The sequence below is a fragment of the Aspergillus bombycis genome, assembly GCF_001792695.1.
Source record: "Aspergillus bombycis strain NRRL26010 chromosome Unknown contig00074, whole genome shotgun sequence".
In the NCBI taxonomy this organism is placed as follows: Eukaryota; Fungi; Ascomycota; class Eurotiomycetes; order Eurotiales; family Aspergillaceae; genus Aspergillus; species Aspergillus bombycis.
This window is the reverse complement of record NW_019170076.1, coordinates 46,979-64,169: the sequence shown is the minus strand read 5'-3', so window position 1 is coordinate 64,169 and position 17,191 is coordinate 46,979. Positions and strand designations below refer to the sequence as shown.

General features: G+C 47.1%; 4 protein-coding genes across 4 annotated transcripts; 3 read left to right on the top strand and 1 right to left on the bottom strand.

Annotated features, from left to right (window-relative positions):
• Positions 1-841: 841 nt before the first annotated feature.
• Positions 842-1,441, bottom strand: ABOM_008101 (uncharacterized protein; the record flags this gene model as incomplete). Its single annotated transcript, XM_022535230.1, has 3 exons — positions 842-871; positions 939-1,250; positions 1,319-1,441. 3 exons carry the CDS (start codon positions 1,439-1,441, stop codon positions 842-844), a joined length of 465 nt encoding a protein of 154 aa, XP_022386942.1.
• Positions 1,442-1,938: 497 nt separating this feature from the next.
• swr1 (putative SNF2 family helicase/ATPase (Swr1)) lies at positions 1,939-6,927 on the top strand (the record flags this gene model as incomplete). The annotated part of the gene is made up of 1 exon (XM_022535229.1): positions 1,939-6,927. One exon carries the CDS (start codon positions 1,939-1,941, stop codon positions 6,925-6,927), a length of 4,989 nt encoding a protein of 1,662 aa, XP_022386941.1.
• Positions 6,928-12,935: 6,008 nt separating this feature from the next.
• Positions 12,936-14,028, top strand: ABOM_008099 (Clr5 domain-containing protein; the record flags this gene model as incomplete). The annotated part of the gene is made up of 2 exons (XM_022535228.1): positions 12,936-13,063; positions 13,128-14,028. The coding sequence occupies 2 exons, from the start codon at positions 12,936-12,938 to the stop codon at positions 14,026-14,028; spliced, it is 1,029 nt and encodes a 342-aa protein (XP_022386945.1).
• Positions 14,029-14,873: 845 nt separating this feature from the next.
• ABOM_008098 (NADPH:quinone oxidoreductase family protein) lies at positions 14,874-15,974 on the top strand (the record flags this gene model as incomplete). Its single annotated transcript, XM_022535227.1, has 2 exons — positions 14,874-14,906; positions 14,973-15,974. 2 exons carry the CDS (start codon positions 14,874-14,876, stop codon positions 15,972-15,974), a joined length of 1,035 nt encoding a protein of 344 aa, XP_022386944.1.
• Positions 15,975-17,191: the final 1,217 nt, after the last annotated feature.

Below are 17,191 nucleotides of genomic sequence, written 5' to 3'. Positions count from 1 at the left end.
TATCCGAATGTTGCAGCGTTCGGGGAGAGGGGGCAAGGGAACGGAAAGCGGGACCATGGATAAAAGAGAGAGATCGTACCACCAGCCAGCGCCAGCTGGACTGAAATAAATCAGAAAATGTTCGCTGGGCTCTTCAAGGCCACAGAATCAAGGAGGTGGGACAGATATGAGGGCGACTTGGTAGGAAAATGCCGGCGGGTAGAAAGGAAGAAAGGGGTGTTGTGTTGTGTTGTTGCTGGCGGGAGGCGCTTCTGCTTCTGCACCTGAAACAAAAAGCTGCCCCAAGTAATTGACGTAGTGCTTTGTAGGGCAGACTAAGTGTAAAGCCAAAAGTTCCAACTCACACTATGCAGGTTGCCGCTCATGTCAGCTGCATAACATTCGTTGCTGTGAGAATCTCTAGGTCCAAAGTATACTTTAGTTGTGTGCATTTTCTGATCGCTATTGCTATCGGTGTCGATGCAATGGGTCTATTCTTTCAATTCAGTTAAACCCATGGTCTATTTAGAGTATTTGAAAACTTGGACAGAGAGAGTAAATAGTACAATATATTGATTATTTGGTGTCCTCTCGACTCTCATCTTCCCTTCTCCCTGGTTCCCGCCATTTTGTTGAGGCAGTTTTGTTAGATATTGGGTACGCACACCCTACGTCAGCCTAAAAGCCCGGGTATGAAATAGAAGTTGAGACTGTTAAGAGATTCAGGAGGCTAGCAGGCCAAGCGGTGAAGAGCAGCCCTCGCACCTGAAATTATCGACAATCAGACCTTCGATTGACGCCGAAAAGAGAATTGTACTGTACTTATTTACACAACAGGGGGAAAAAAGCAAACATCAATCAATTACCAAGAGTCTTCGCCGGATTTGCGGGCCTAATATCAAAATGTAAGTTTAACGTTCAGGCAAAATGTATGTCAGGGATATATATTAGGGACTTACCCTAACAGCATCGGGTCCTCCAAGTTCCTTCTCCAAGCCTTCCGGATATGTTCTGGGAACGCTAGGCTTGTCTGGATAGTAGAAGCTCACAATACCACAGAATCCAAGGAAAGCTGCAACGAACACGCCCAGGTGGAAGAAGCCCTTACGGGACGTAACATGAGTATACTGTTCAGGGCTGAAAACCCCGAGGATTTCGTTTTCTTCGTGGACTGGCTCTCCAAAATTTCGTCTCTCTTGCTTATCCCACCAGTCGCCATGAGGGTCTCTGAAGGCACGCTTAACGCGAGGAGGGTTTTGGTAATTTCCATTCTGTGTGTTGAAACCAAACGGGGTCAATTGGTGCTAATGAAAACACGACTATCCTAGGAATGCTATACCTGCAAAGGATCATCAAGCTCTGCAGCCGCAAGAATCTTGCTTTGAGAGAAAAAGGCGCGGGGGGTGTTATAACGAACGGCCACCTGGGGCAAGCGCCGGGTCAAAAAACGCTGAGACAGCATCTATTCGTTGCCATTAGTATGAAGGATTTGAATAGAAGAAGTTCGATCATTCAAAAAGTCGTACTAACCCTTCTACTGTAAAGAATCGGAGGGTGATGGTTGGCAAAGGGAGGGGTGAAAGGCTCACTAGACCAAAAGATGAAGTGAAAGTGACGATGACGGGGTTCGGATTAATTGGAGGTTTGCGGCAAAGGTCATGTATTTTATGCCTCAGGCATCAATTCAGTGCTTGGTTCCGCGGGCGCGCTTACATACACGTCGCTCTGTACTCTTCGTCACAATATGAAAAAAACCACTTCTTCACCCATTCTCTTTTCCCGAGTTGTTTATCTCTCCGTAATCGCGCTACAGTGTCGATAACTATGCCAAATTTATTGTGGCATTCCAAATCACTTATAGCTACACGTTGATGCCAATCTTCCCTATTTCAACCGTGTCCTCGTTGGGAAAACCGGGGTCAGCTGTGAAGAGGGCCCCTGTCTCAGTGGTTACAAGACATGCAAAACGGCAGCCCGAATGGCATTTCACATCAAGATGAACGCGTGACCCCCGAAATAGGACCTGCCCCTACCGAATTGTCTGCGTCCCAAACATTCGTTGATCCTACGAATCGCGACTCGATCCTTGCAGAGGTCAACGAAGACGAGGTCACAACCGATACTACGGAAGGACCGCCATCAAAGAAGCGGAGACTTACAGGATCGGCTACTTCTCGTCGCTCAAGCTCGAGGCCGGCATCGCCCCCCTGGAAAAAAGCTGGCGTTGATGGACCAACATCCTTCATTCAGGATGGCAGACGCAAGTCTTCGAGAGTCAATGCGCTACCCCTCGAGCTGCAACCCCCTTCAGACAAAAGACATACACGAGCAGCGCAGAAGCAATCAATAGGTAAAAATGCTTTGGGTGGTGGAAAGACCTTTGCGTCGTCGCCGTCAGTGTTGATGACTCCATCGCGCTTAGACACGAATGGAAAGCCTGCTAGCGGCACAACAGCAGTCAGCGGATCTCCTAGACGCCTGTCAATGAGAGGGATAGCTGGAAGCCAACAACGTATCTCACAGTCTCCGGTCTCCAAGGAATCCAATGCACGGACGAGGTCACGAAGCTCTGGTACTTCAACAGCCTTCCTTCGAACTTCCAACGTAACTCTTAACAGTTCTCCGGCTCAGGCGACAGGTGAAACGAGCGACTTTGGGAAAAGGGTCAAAGATATTGAACATGATGGAGATGGGGGGCTGCGAATCCCTAGGCTGCGAATCAAAGTTAGAAGGCCATCTATCAGTATCCAGCACCCTTCCCACATTTTGAACCCTCGGAAGTATGACTCGTTCAAACAGTGGCTCGAGAGTGAGGAAGGAAGGGTACGAGATGACGCAGTTATCACGCCATCAGAGGCGCTCGAGGAGGCAAGGAGGAGGTGTCGAATATCTACAGCAATTGAGCCTGGCGGTCTTCTTAGCCCAGACGTATGTTCTGCTTACTTGCCAGAGCAGCAAGACGAACCACTCTCCCAATATACGCACCAGGACCATCTTGTGGCGCACGCGTTGTACTTCAAGAAACTTCTTGACCAAGAACATAGACGCCATCGCCATACGGCAAAGCTTTTCGCTCAATGGTGTGCTGATGCGTGGAGGAAACGCAACAAGGATCCAGAGGACATACTTCGGGAACAGCAAGAGGAGATGCGTGGAAAGCGTAAACAGTTAGCCAAGGACCTCCAGAAGATGTTCGACCTGGCTCGCGCAGACGTAGATAGGATGCGCCTGGCACGCTGGGAGGAGGAACGGAAAGCAGAAGACCAGCAAGCCTTGGATCGTGCAATAAAGCAGTCCACTATGCTCTTCGAGAAAAGACGAATGGAAATCCTTGGAGAAACGGGAAGTGAGGCACTAGAATCTAGCGATGAGGAAGGAGGTGAAACGGACGATTCCTCTGAGGATGGCTCAGATAATGAAAGCAATATGTCATCTACGGAATCCGGAAGCGAAGATGAAATTGTTATCGATGACGATGAGGGTCTAACAGCAGAAGAGCTTCGGTCAAAGTATGCCAACCTTTCTTCACTCAATGATGATTCGGATCACGAGTCTCACGCTTCTGATGACACGGCTTCGTCGAGAAATACCAATACCTCCCAGGTTGGTCATCTCGCAGATAATGGGGGGGATGCCAACGTACCTTTAGCGGAGCTGTCACCCCAGAAAGTTCAACTCGAAGATGTCGACCCAGTGCTCATGGATGATAGCGACGAAGTGTCTACAGATATGGATGATGATATGGGCGAAAGCGAAGAGGACGAGGATTCAAATGGCTCCGACTCTAATGAGGAGAGTGATGATAGCCCAGGGTTGCTGGGATTCTTTTCTGCGAAAGACTCCCTTTTCAATACCAACGATCCTCAGGCTGATGACGACGAGAATTCTGATGACGACGTTGTAGGCGATGGCGCCAATGGGAAGATCGCATCCGAGGAGGAGGACCTAGAAGACCCAGATGAAGTTTCCCTGGTGCCTAATGGACCAGCACAGTTAGACTCGACACCCCTTGATGCTGCCAAAGACTCTACTATGGTCGACAACGTTCTGACTGACATCAAGGATACAGATGCTGAAATGACGGATGCATCTATTCTTGGTAATTCAGGTACCTCGAATATCCAGAACGGAAATACTCCCACAGAGCCCTCAGGCGACATGGAGCGAGACCAGCGCGAAACTTATCAGAGTGGAGAGCCTTCTAGTGAAGCATCTCCAGGAACACTTGCTACGAAACCTTCCGACCCAGAGTCTGTGTCATCTTACGATGCACCGGGAGAGAAACCCGCGCAGCCCAGCGAATCGCCCGCTCCAGGGTTGAAGACGCCCATTCCGCATCTACTCCGAGGAACCTTGCGAGAATACCAACATTTTGGGCTGGACTGGCTTGCTGGTTTATATACGAACCATATTAATGGCATCCTAGCTGATGAAATGGGTCTTGGCAAGACTATTCAGACTATCGCTTTGCTCGCACATCTGGCTGTGGAGCACGAAGTATGGGGACCACACCTTGTTGTTGTACCTACAAGCGTGATCCTTAATTGGGAAATGGAGTTCAAGAAGTGGTGCCCGGGTTTCAAAATCATGACTTACTACGGCAACCAAGAAGAGCGGCGACAGAAACGTAGGGGCTGGATGGATGACACGAGCTGGAATGTTCTAATCACTTCGTATCAGTTAGTCCTGCAAGATCAGCAGGTTCTCAAAAGAAGAAATTGGCATTATATGATTCTCGATGAAGCGCATAACATCAAGAATTTTCGCTCGCAGAGGTGGCAGGCATTGCTAACGTTTAGGACAAGGGCACGACTTCTACTTACCGGTACGCCGCTTCAAAATAACCTAACAGAACTTTGGTCGCTCCTGTTTTTTTTGATGCCGTCTGATGGCGATGAGACGGGCATTGAGGGGTTCGCAGATCTCAGGAATTTCTCGGAGTGGTTTCGACGCCCGGTAGAGCAAATCCTTGAACATGGCCGAGAGACGATGGATGATGAAGCAAAGCAAGTCGTCACCAAACTTCATACTGTTCTGAGGCCTTATATATTACGCCGTCTTAAAGCCGATGTCGAGAAGCAGATGCCGGCAAAATACGAACATGTCATATATTGCAGGCTCTCGAAGCGGCAACGGTTTCTCTATGATGGTTTCATGTCCAGAGCACAGACTAAAGAGACTCTCGCTTCCGGGAACTATCTATCTATCATTAATTGTTTAATGCAGCTACGGAAAGTCTGCAACCATCCGGATCTGTTTGAAACTCGGCCGATATCGACATCCTTTGCAATGTCACGTTCTGTAGCTACCGAATTTGAGATTAAAGAACTTCTCATTCGCCGACGACTTCTCTTTGACCACCCGCTCGACAGACTTGATTTGGATTTTCTTAATTTGGTCCCTATCTCGAGGGAAGATATATCCCGAAGACTGGCTGATGATAGTACGAGACTCATGGCTTATGGTCCTTTTAATGTGCTTCGCGAACAGCAGTACCACAGGACTAACTGGGACATGAACTTCAACGGTTCAACTATACAGTCTACACTGGATGTATTAGAGAATGACTGTAGGAAGAGGAGGATGGCGGAGTTGGAACGATGCCTGTATTTCGAGTCGAAGCGGCACGGTCGTCGTCCTGTGTATGGAAATACTCTCATTGAATTCCTCACGGCAGACAGCAAACAGCGGCCGACGTCCAACGGTCCATTGCGGAAGCGGTCACTGGCAGACTGGTTGTCCAGTCGGTCATCTGTTCTTGCCTCGTTGATTCTGTCTATCAAGGAACGTTCACATGTAATGGATGGCTATGTTCAGCGATTTGCTTGTGTCACCCCTGCTGTGGTCGCCGCTGGAATTACCGAGGCCGCTCTAACTCCGATTAAGACCCGGCATTTAACCAAAAGGGAGATATTCCCGCCTTACGATCCGTTTCACGAAGCTCAAATGCGGCTTTCTATCGCGTTCCCAGACAAGAGACTACTGCAATACGACTGTGGTAAACTACAAAGGCTCGACAAATTACTTCGAGATCTTAAGGCTGGAGGCCATCGGGCGCTAATTTTTACGCAAATGACTAAGATGCTCGATATATTAGAGCAGTTCCTCAACATCCATGGGCATCGATACCTCCGATTAGACGGTACCACTAAAGTCGAGCAGCGCCAGATTCTTACAGACAGGTTCAACAATGACAGTCGCATTCTCGCCTTCATTCTGTCCAGTCGATCTGGTGGATTAGGTATTAACCTGACGGGTGCTGACACAGTGATTTTCTACGATCTCGATTGGAACCCGGCAATGGATAAACAGTGCCAGGATCGGTGTCACCGTATTGGGCAAACCCGCGATGTTCACATCTACCGGTTCGTCTCCGAATATACCATTGAATCCAATATCCTCCGTAAGGCGAACCAGAAGAGGATGCTAGACGACGTCGTCATCCAAGAGGGCGAGTTTACCACAGATTACTTTGCCAAGCTGGATGTTCGCGAGGTGATTGATAACGAGGAGATGCTGGAGGATCAGGATGAGGCCAGCGCGGCAATGGACCGCGTCCTCGAGAACCGAGTATCTAGCAGTTCTCGCGTATTCGAACAGGCAGAAGACAAAGAAGACATTGACGCAGCAAAGAATGCCCAAAAGGAGCTGGAGCATGCAGACGACGGTGACTTTGAAGACCGGAGTGCCTCTCTCGGTACACCCGCTCAAACACCTGCCCAGACCCAGGTTGGAACCCCACTAGCAGCCAGCGATGAACTTGGAACTCCTGGACCTGATGCGGACGAATCTGTAGATGCTGAGCCACAGACTGCTCACATCGATGACTATCTCTTACGCTTTATGGAATGGAACTTGAAGGATGAACCGCTCGTTCTGCCCCCGGATAAGAGTAAGAAGAGGTCTAAGAAGGGCAAGGAACATCGTCTTCGCAAAAGACGTCGCTAGGATGACAAAGAGTTCCTTATGATCACGATAGTGTTTCCTACGAGGAGTATAAGGACCGAGGCGTCCAATGTAATTGTACTTGCAATTGATTGCTAAATCTTGTGTATTTGACTTAGTTCTAGCTCCTTCTTGGACTCGATGGATGACCGAGAGGCGAAAGAAGGATTACTGGCTGGAGTTTGGAAGGCGTCCGCCATGGAAGAGAAAAGATTAACATTGCTATTATAGCTATTGACCTGTAGATGTTTCCTTTCTTTCTCTGTCTTTCTATGTTTGGATTCAATGAACAGGTGGGTAGTGGATCTAATGTTACATCTATGTGCGTTTTGCTACTATACTCTTCACTTGCTCTTCACTTTGATGTTTGCCTAGATGTTGGGATACCAAGTGTAAATTTGTACTACTATATATGATCATGAATTGCGATGATGATGCAGGATCACCACATAGTTTGTTTCAGTAAAGGGGGATTGCATTCCATCGTTCCATCAATGGTAGAGTGTGAAGGACTAGCCGAAAAGGGGTCTTCTCTAACACGGTCTAGAGTGAGGTAACAGTTCACTCCCTGGTTTTAAGGCAGCTACTACTAGTTACCGCAAGAGTGCTTAGACATGGTAGGAGATGTGCCGTGGATGATGCTATAGGTTGTCAATCATACTACCGCTAGGTCCTGATAAATCGCTCAGGCGAAGTGAAAGTTTATGCGCAACATCATGAAACATATCCACTTGAAGAGACAGACTACCTTCAGGCTCGGAATGATTCGGATGTAGTGCTACTGGGTGAAAGGAAGATGAGACTCTGGCTGGGCAAAAATAGTCTCTCCGGGCATGGCCCAGGTTTGAGAACGTATTCTAATCTGATTCAATCCAAGTTAGGTTTCATAACAGGCAAAGCGAATGGGATAGATAGCCTGGTCCATATTTGGCTGACGGGATTCCTCGCAGGCAGAATTGCCGAGACGACTAGGAAATCCGCTGAATACGGGCATTGGTAGGCTGGAGTCTAAATCTGGTTGAACCACGGAATCATGTTGGAGTCGATTCCAAGGAGGAGCGCTGAGAGCAACGGTTGTCTCCAATTCATGTTTCACAACGCCCCACTGATCAATCATCAGACTCTGAAGGGCTGGACCTGAAGTAGCATGGAGGTAGAGAGGAACATCGATCACCTCCACGGAGGGCGAGGAACACCCGGACCAGGTGTGTAAACCCGGGATTACAGAGAGCTAAGGGGAACAGCGGCCATTTTTCTGTCCTAGGGGAAGAAGTTCGGCCGTTTCGGAGAAGTGTACAGATCCAGAGACTTCTTTTCACTAGAGCTTGAGCTTCGACAAGTTCACGACGCTCATTCGGGTAATGATGGCTCAGTCTCTGTGTTCTCCTTTTGAGTGCTGCTTACGGCTGTGGGCTTAGTGGGTTTAGCTGGCACGCGAAGACCGTTAGCCCTGAACCAACTGGAACTGGCGATTGAACTCTATATCGCTGGCTACGTAGTAGCTGGTCTGGTTGGGACTTGAGGCCTACCATGATCTGCGGATGTGAATCCTTCGGCCGACCTACATACCTAGTATAGTAGTACGATAGACCGAATGGAAAGGAGGGGAGAGCCTACAGTGTATGAACTAACGGTCAGTGCGACCATTACCATCTGGCTTGAAACGGTCGAAGGTTATGTTATTTCGGAGTCCATGCCATTGCTGCGGAATTTATTCGGCACAACCCAGAAAAAGAAAAAGAAAAGCAAAACAAAATATCCCCGGTCAGTGAAGGTTTGAAGTATGTATCTTCTAGTAGTACGTACATCCATGGTAACCTCATAAAGGAAAGTTGACATTATTAGATTTCTACAACCCGAAATTCAATCACCCACGTGGGTGCCAGTAAATGGTTATTCTCTTGAAGATACTCCCGTACCTTAGTAGAGTATTTCCTTCAAACTTAGGACCTCGGTGCTACTTGACCTATTGAGTATGGCCTCCGAAAGGCAAGGGGTTGATGTTCCTTGGAAACGGTCGCAAATCACACGGGTATGATCCTCGGTGCCGGCTACCGATGCCGGTCACCTAAGGCAAATCAACTAATCCTGGTTGCAATTGACTGATAAAGTTGACAGATTTACCTTACAGATACAGTGTCGGTCTGTATATTACTGTATGTACACACATATTGTGTATGTACATATATGTATCCCCGTTGCGGAGTACAGCGCAGTGAATTTGCCGTTTCTCCGATATCGTTCACCTGGAAAAAGGAAAGAGATGAAGCTAACATAGCAGATAACAATGTGAGTAGTTATGCTTCAATGCTCCATCCCCATGCAAAAGGGATGTCCTAGTCAACTCAAGTCATACAAAGTAAATCAGTGGATGATGTACAATGGCAGCAAGAAGATCTGTCCATCGTCTCAGGCTATGTCAAAGCATGGCTCATTCGGCCAGTTTCCCGAGCCAATCATCCGGGTCTCAGTACTTACATATCAGGGGTCGCACCCGACTTAGTGTAAGGGATGTTCTGCTTCCATATCTGCCAATCTTGCAGCATATGACACTCTAAAGTGTCCATCTAATCCAGTTAGCCACGGCACACATGTGTGAGGATCATCCGCCTGATGATGAGGGTGATAAGTGCGCTAGTACACCTGTATGACTGGTTCTCCCCAAGTCTGCTTACTGTATTCAATGGATATGATGTAATACTGGTGAGATCAGCTTGGTAACTTACTGTTCTACATATATGCGGCGAAGCATTGCGCGAGGGACATTCTACGGGTTCAACCCAGCCATGGAAGGAGGTGTGAATACAATATTTCGCTCGAAATGCTAGGTTAGTCTGCTACAGTATAGCGAGTATTTCATCTCCCCTGCATTAGATGAGACCTCGCAGTATCTCTCCGTGTTTCACGAATAATATCGGAGATTACGTCAAGTTGAAGACGAAAAGGCCTTCATGCTATAGTATTAGGCCGAGGCAATCAATCACCTTGTTGCAGATCAGGCTAGGTCAGGCGTGTTTTGGGATACTGCGTATTGCAACGTGGGAAAAGGCTAGAAGGCCTCTATCAAATCATATTGACTGACTGGGGCTGTTCCCACTTAGGCAGCCGGCTCGGATGAATCCTGCAGCGAGTACTACTGAGGACCTTGGGGAAGATCAGCCAGGAGTTGTTCTACTGACGAGAGATTGATCGTCATTTTCCCAGATCGATTAGGCATTGTTAGGGGGTTCGCACGACTCCACTTCAGACAAACGGCTGGGCATGTATGTTTTTCTCCCCTTATATTGAGCCTTGGAGGGGTAAGTCTAGCTGCGTTCTGCCCGCGCGCTGTTCACTTTGGCACTCTGCAGTCCATCCCTCTCCGGAGTCCCCACTTCTGTCAGGAGCTAGATAGCCTAGTCACAGCACTATTCCTTTTCGCTTCCTGCCAGCATCATCGATAGTGCGTAGGTTGGTGGATGAGATCAATCCGTTTTGTATGTTTGCATTTTCCTTTTTTCTTTGCCTTAGTTTCCACTATCTTCTTCGGTCGCCGATATGTTGACGGTGTATTGTGTCGTCGTAAACTTTTATCGGAAGTAAACCTCCGATTTTCTAATGTAAACTTTTTTTTCTCACTTTTTACTCCATAAAAAAGTGTCCACATTGTAGTGAGGTAATGGTCACTGTTCAACGGTGCGCGCAGAGTTAATTTGCGCGCTACGGTTCCTTGGTTTGTCTTCCGATCAGCCGCCGGGAATTGGTCACTTGATCTTTTTTACGGGGCAGCATCGGTAAAAATAAGAGAGAGAATGAATGAATGGTATATTACATTAATTCGAGCCTCAACCCAACCAAATTTAAGACATTGACGATAATAAGCCTAGTATTTACTGGTATCTACGATCCATCATATTGGTAGAGGAGATTAAAGGATTATCATTTGCATATACTTCGTATATTCCCTTGGAATTTATCAGCAGTCATGCCTCGCAACCATTTCTCTTCTGGCTCAGATACTGCCATTGTTATTAAAGCAGCCTAATGCAGGGATGATCAGGCAGTCAAGCCACATGGTTTTGTTAGAACTAAAGTGAGGAGTCAAGAACGTTCCATCCAGAACCATTCCATCAATGACCTTCTCCAAGTATCACCCATGGAAGGATAATCTATGGTTGAGGCGGCCAATCGTCAAGTCTATCGACACAGTTAGTTGGTAACCAGCCAGTGTCATAATTATGAAGGGTTTGATTGGTAGGTCATGAACAATGGGCCCTTAGGAGTAGCAGACACCATAACATGAGTACGGAAGAGCATGGAACATATCCCGCGACTCAGGCATGTAGATTGACTTTCTTCGTCTTTACACCACAGTCTGTACAAGCAAACTTATAAAGTAGGTACGGGGTACTGTAGTCTGTATTTAACCTTACTGGATGGGCTTTAGATGAATACACACTAATACGGTACCCACGTGCTACAACTGTTCCATGTATTCCGGCATGCACTGGTAAAGGTTTACTTGGTAGGAGGTTCTACTTCCAGCACTAACATCTATCACCAACCAACCTGGAGGATCCGCACCTATTCCTGAATAGGCAGCTCCATGACTGCGCCAAGCGTTTGGTTGGGCTTAGTCTCCCCACTGTGAACACAAGATGGAGGGATCACCCCCTTACTCCGTACTCCGTAGAGGCTTAACCGGAGTAGACTGGATCTGGTTAGTCTGGGAGGATCGTCCCATGAGCCTGGCCAGCGAGTGACTTTGATTTGAATTTCTACATTCGGTGGAGTACTACTCTTCTGCCCTCACCTAACGTATGTATTTTTGGACTTGTTTGGTTTTTTGGAACTGGTAAAAAATAATAATAATAATAGACGTGAAAATAAAATAAAGTCCTAAGGAGGGGGCAAATGAAGGAACCATCTTAATGTGAACAAACAGGAGGTAAGAATTCATTGACTGTTCCGGGGGTACTACCAGGTACTACTAGGTGCACCTACATCCCGTCGGATGGAACTATTGACGGGAAATGACTAGGCAGCCCAATGAGACATTTAGATGTGACTCGAAGAGATGGGGCGATACCACAATAAAAAAGGGTAATTGGCACATCGATCAAATAACATACCATTGACACATTCGCAAGAAAAAAAGAAGTGACCTACTGAAAGGTGGATAATGGGTTTACCGTGATGATATCCATATTGTATTTATTTATTTATTTTGTAATTACACAGCGTCTGACCTAGGACAACATAGATACACGCATAGGCAAGTGCTGGGGTGGGATGTGGTTAGTAGCAGAAGTTGAACATGGTTACTCCAACCCGGAACACTTCCCAAAATGATCGACAGAAAAAGCTTACTTTGGAAACCAGGAGCATGGAAATTACTCAAGTAATTTAAATGGGTCAAGCTGATTCGGCGCTCCTGGTTAATAACTTATCAACGATACTAAGGACGAAAAGATTACTGAAAGACTGAATGACAGGACCCGAGGCACTGGAAGTACCATCCCCAGCAACTAAAAACCCGAGTGACCGAGCTACAAGCCCCACCAGACTAAAGAAAGTGATCCACTTGTGGGTGATGTTGTTCCCTGGGCATTGTCATGCTGGGTAGATCTCCCTTCTCCCCGAATGAACTGCTCAATGGGCACGAGCTTCTCAATCCCATACCTCGTCTTATCCACTTCTCCTCATGGCGTGCTGCTGGTTGGAGTGGTGCATGCGCTTATGGTGGTTCCTACTAGTAACTCACCCACTAGGATCTACCAGTGATACACTTGTTGTCCTGTACTTATACCTTAGATCCCCCGATCTCCTCCATTAGAGTATAACAGTTTCCTCTCCATATAAAGTATTTCCGCTTTTATTCCTATCATTGCTTCTAGCTCAGAGTCCTCGCTTACTTCCTACATTGACTATACAACCTATTGTCTTCCGTGTCACCCTATCACAGTCCATTCTCTGTACGCTCTTTCAACCAACTGGCCGGTCTGCAAATAGGCTAAAAAAGAGAATTGGAGATGAAGAACACAATCCCATCAGACGTGTGGGAGAGGAAGAAAGCCTTGATCGCCAAGCTATACAAGGACGAAGAATGGCCTCTCAAACAAGTCATTAAACAAATCCGATCCGATGATTTTAACCCAAGGTGAGCTATTCTAAGAAACTGCTCCTGTGTACGGTTAATCTAATTCTCTGACAATCGCTACCAGTGAGACTCAGCTGCGGAGTAGATTAAAGAAATGGCGTGTTACCAAACCCTCACGGCAGACTCGGAAGAAGTCTCAAGATGACCAACAGAACGTCAATGGAGATAGCAGTAGCCACGAGGCAGGGTCACCAAAGGCCGAAACTCCAATTTCTCCTAAGACCCAGTTGTATTCGACACAGAAACCAGATACTGTATTGTCCTCTTCCGAATCAGACCTCTACATGGGCGATGGAACATATATGCATCATGATTTCCCTACCACAGGATCTTTCAACAACCAGAATGCTTCCAACGCCTGGGCTCATGATAGGGATTCTTCTGTGGTAGTTATGTCCAACTCCTTCGAGCCATCATCCAATACCTCGCCTCTAATAGATGGCGTTATACTTGACTCGACATCTTCGATGGGTTCGTTCCAAAACTCTCATTATGCGGTGACGACAGGCTCATGCATGACAACCCCGACGACCGCAGCGACAGCGCCCATCAGTTGGGTTGTACCTCAGTGGTATCCGATACATCTAGAGGCTGGTGCTCACCCTTCATCAATGCCATACTACACAGCCCCACCTCTGAGCCCCCCCATCGATCCAGCAATGCAGATGGTATCTCCACACCCTCCTCATCGGCTATATTCACCCCCTTCCCCAGGGTGCTCATTCTCGCATGAGCAGGTGTTCGACCCACATGACGCGAGGAAGCTATCTCTCCACAGCATACCTGTTCCCTATAGCCCTGGTACCGCTGGCGGTCACTTGAGGGCCAACCAAAAGACAGGGCAGCAAGAGAAGACATCACTCCCTACCAAGTTATCCAATCACTTTCCGGTTGGACCAGTAACTCATTCCCCCATTTTCCCCAGTGGACATCCTGTGATGTGTGCGCCGACATTTCCTTATTAAGCAAAACAATCTATATCTATATACTTCTCTCGGCATTGATTGTCGGTCTGCTTCTGTTTTTGCATTCATAAAACATATAGTACTCACTGTACTATTCCAAGACGTCTTGGATAATGTGTTACCATGCATGAATTTTTCCTTTTTCTCCATTTTCTCCATCCCCCCCCCCCCTCCCTTCTTTTGATGGTCTTGATTTGTCTATGTGTATATGGAATTCGGAGAAGAAAATGGTGGAATTTTCGTTTACGGCGGTGGTATGGTGAATAATGAAGCTGCATGATCTCAGCAGGCCATGAGATCCTTGGCGCAACGGCAGGTACTACAGGATCAGAGGTGTATTATTTGATATCCATGAGCAAAGAAGGAGTTAAGGTGTCCATTTGCATACCTGTTCTTTTAGCCATTCGAAACTATTACTGTTTGCTAATTCGGAATCCGGGGATTGGGATTCGGTTTCATCAATGTTAGAACTTAGAGCTTCAATTTTTGTATCTGTATCAGACGTATATATGTCCTTCATTGATGAACACGAAGGTTCATTTGCACACCTGCAGAAGGGCTAGTGAGGAGTATGAGGTAATCATTTACACCGTTCAAGGAGGTCAAATCGTCTTATCCGACAATGGACCTCGGCACATCTCAGGACGCGGGGACAGCTACTCAACTTTTAGTGCTCCTCTGTAAACTTATTCCTCGCTGCAGAACAAACTTCGTTATTCCTAGAATTCCATTAAAGCTCACTGCTGAATTTCTCATTGAATCCACTGGCTGCCATTCCCATTCCTCTAAAGGACTTAACCTAACGTATATCATCGTCATTGCACTGTTCCCAATCATCCATCAATATGCGTGCTATTCAGGTCAAAGAATATGTTAAGGTAAGCGAATGGTTATCTACCAGGTAATTTTTGATCATGGATTCGTTGCTGATCGAGTTTGAAAAGGGGCCTCTGGATCTACAAATCATTACACTCCCTACCCCATCCCCATCCCCTAGTGACTACCTAATTGAGATTCACTCAGCGGGTACCAACTTCTTCGATCTCCTTCAGATACAAGGCAAATACCAACACCAACCTCCACTCCCGTGGATCGGAGGTGCTGAGTTTGCCGGAACTGTTCTAGCCGTGCCAACGTCCAAATCCGCCTTGCAAGCGCGTTTTAAAGTCGGTGATCGTGTCTTCGGCGCCACACAAGGGGCCTACGCTACCCACATCCTCGCCCCTGAGCATACTCTACTCCCTGTCCCAGATGGATGGAGTTTTGAAGATGCAGCTGGACTCTTCGTCACGGCACCTACCTCGTACGGCGGTTTAGTGCACCGAGCAAACGTGCAGCCAGGAGATTGGGTCCTCGTCCATGCTGCCGCCGGTGGGGTCGGATTAGCTGCCGTGCAGATTGCGAAGGGTAAAGGCGCGACGGTAATAGCGACGGCTGGCACAGAACGCAAAAGGCAGATTGCACGAGAGTTCGGGGCTGATCATGTCATCGACTACCGAAATACGGACTGGCCTGAAGAAGTGAAGAAGCTGTGTGCGCAACATCGAGCTGGCAATGGGAAGGCAGGTGTGGACATTGTTTATGATCCTGTGGGTATGATCGATGCCAGTTTGAAATGTGTCGCATGGAATGCACGCCTACTAGTTATTGGTTTCGCAGCGGGCAAGATCGAGAAGGTCGCGCTGAATCGGGTGCTTCTGAAAAATGTGAGCATTGTGGGGCTGCATTGGGGGCAGTATGCCAAGTTTGAGAAGGGTACCGTGGGCACTGTTTGGAATGGGATCTTTGACCTTGTGGCTCAAGGCAAATTTAAGGGGACAGCTTTTAAGGATGAAAGTTTTGTGGGGCTAGAGAGTGTACCCAGAGCATTGCAAGCGCTTGGAGGAAGGGAAACCTGGGGTAAAGTGGTTGTTAAGGTCATCGATGAAGCAAGGAGTAAGTTGTAAGGATGAATAGCTACTACTATTTGCGTTTAGTATAGAAACTCATTGATGTTGAGCAGTTTATGTACATCCAGATATATATTCTTAACCGTATACTGTAGGTGCGCAAGGAGTCATGCTCTCGTATGAAATATAACGCGAGCAACATGAACTATGAAGGCCCTGTACTTTCCTCTAGCAACTGAAAATAGGAACTCGAGATGGATCCTTACAACCCAGCTCCAGTCAAAAGCACAGCCACAAGACATGGCATGTGAAGACCGTCCCTCAATGAAGGGTCCGTGGTAATAGTCTCGCAATCAATTTGTCCAAATAGATTCATAGACCGCATAGACTTGAGACAGCTGGGTTGTGTAGTTGCAATATACCGTAACATGATGGCGTCTTGCATGAACACAGGCTCGTCGCTGTTTTCGTGCAATAGTCTGGACACATTGAGGACCTTGATTTGCAGTCTTGAAATTTCTTGGCCGCCTTCCAGATCAACATTAAAGCTGGACATCGACTTGGATGCGAATGGTGGTGTGTGATGTGAAGATTTTGTTAAGACTCAAGTTTTTGTTTGCCGCTCTCTCCACCCACTAACTAGTAACTAACTAGTTAGTTACTCGGTTAGAGCTTAGTCATCAGGGTCACCATCTGTGTACTGTGCATTATCACCACGTGATATTTTGGTCGATAACAGTGTGTTCTATCTCCCGAACTCCGTAAGAGTCTTAAGTAGACTGCTCATAGACCTGTCATTGTTGATCTTGTCCTAATACTTAGTATATCCGGAAAGACAGTACGCAAATATTGACGATGGTCTGCTATCAGAACAGCAAGATCGTGTTTATTGTACTCTATACTTGACCCAAGACCTCCCACTACTTACGTACTAGTACTTGACCGGAAATCCAGAGTGGAGCTATCATATCCCTGTTTGATGCTTGCCTCCTCCAGTGGGATTACCTGTAATAAAATTCTCGTGCAGAAGATGTTGGATATGGCGGCCCAAGTATTCGCCAGAATACCACTTTAGGCAAGTTATCCACAATGGCATGACTCAACAGACAAACAACTAAAGAATAAACAAGCAGGTGGCTAGGATATATATGTAAGCAGAAGGCGACCCTAGATAGCTTCTCCCTCATTATTTCTTTAGAAGATGGTATCGCTTGTAACAGTACTGCATCCTACTGGTAGTAGTATGAACAAATTCGGCTTGGTCCTCTACGTCA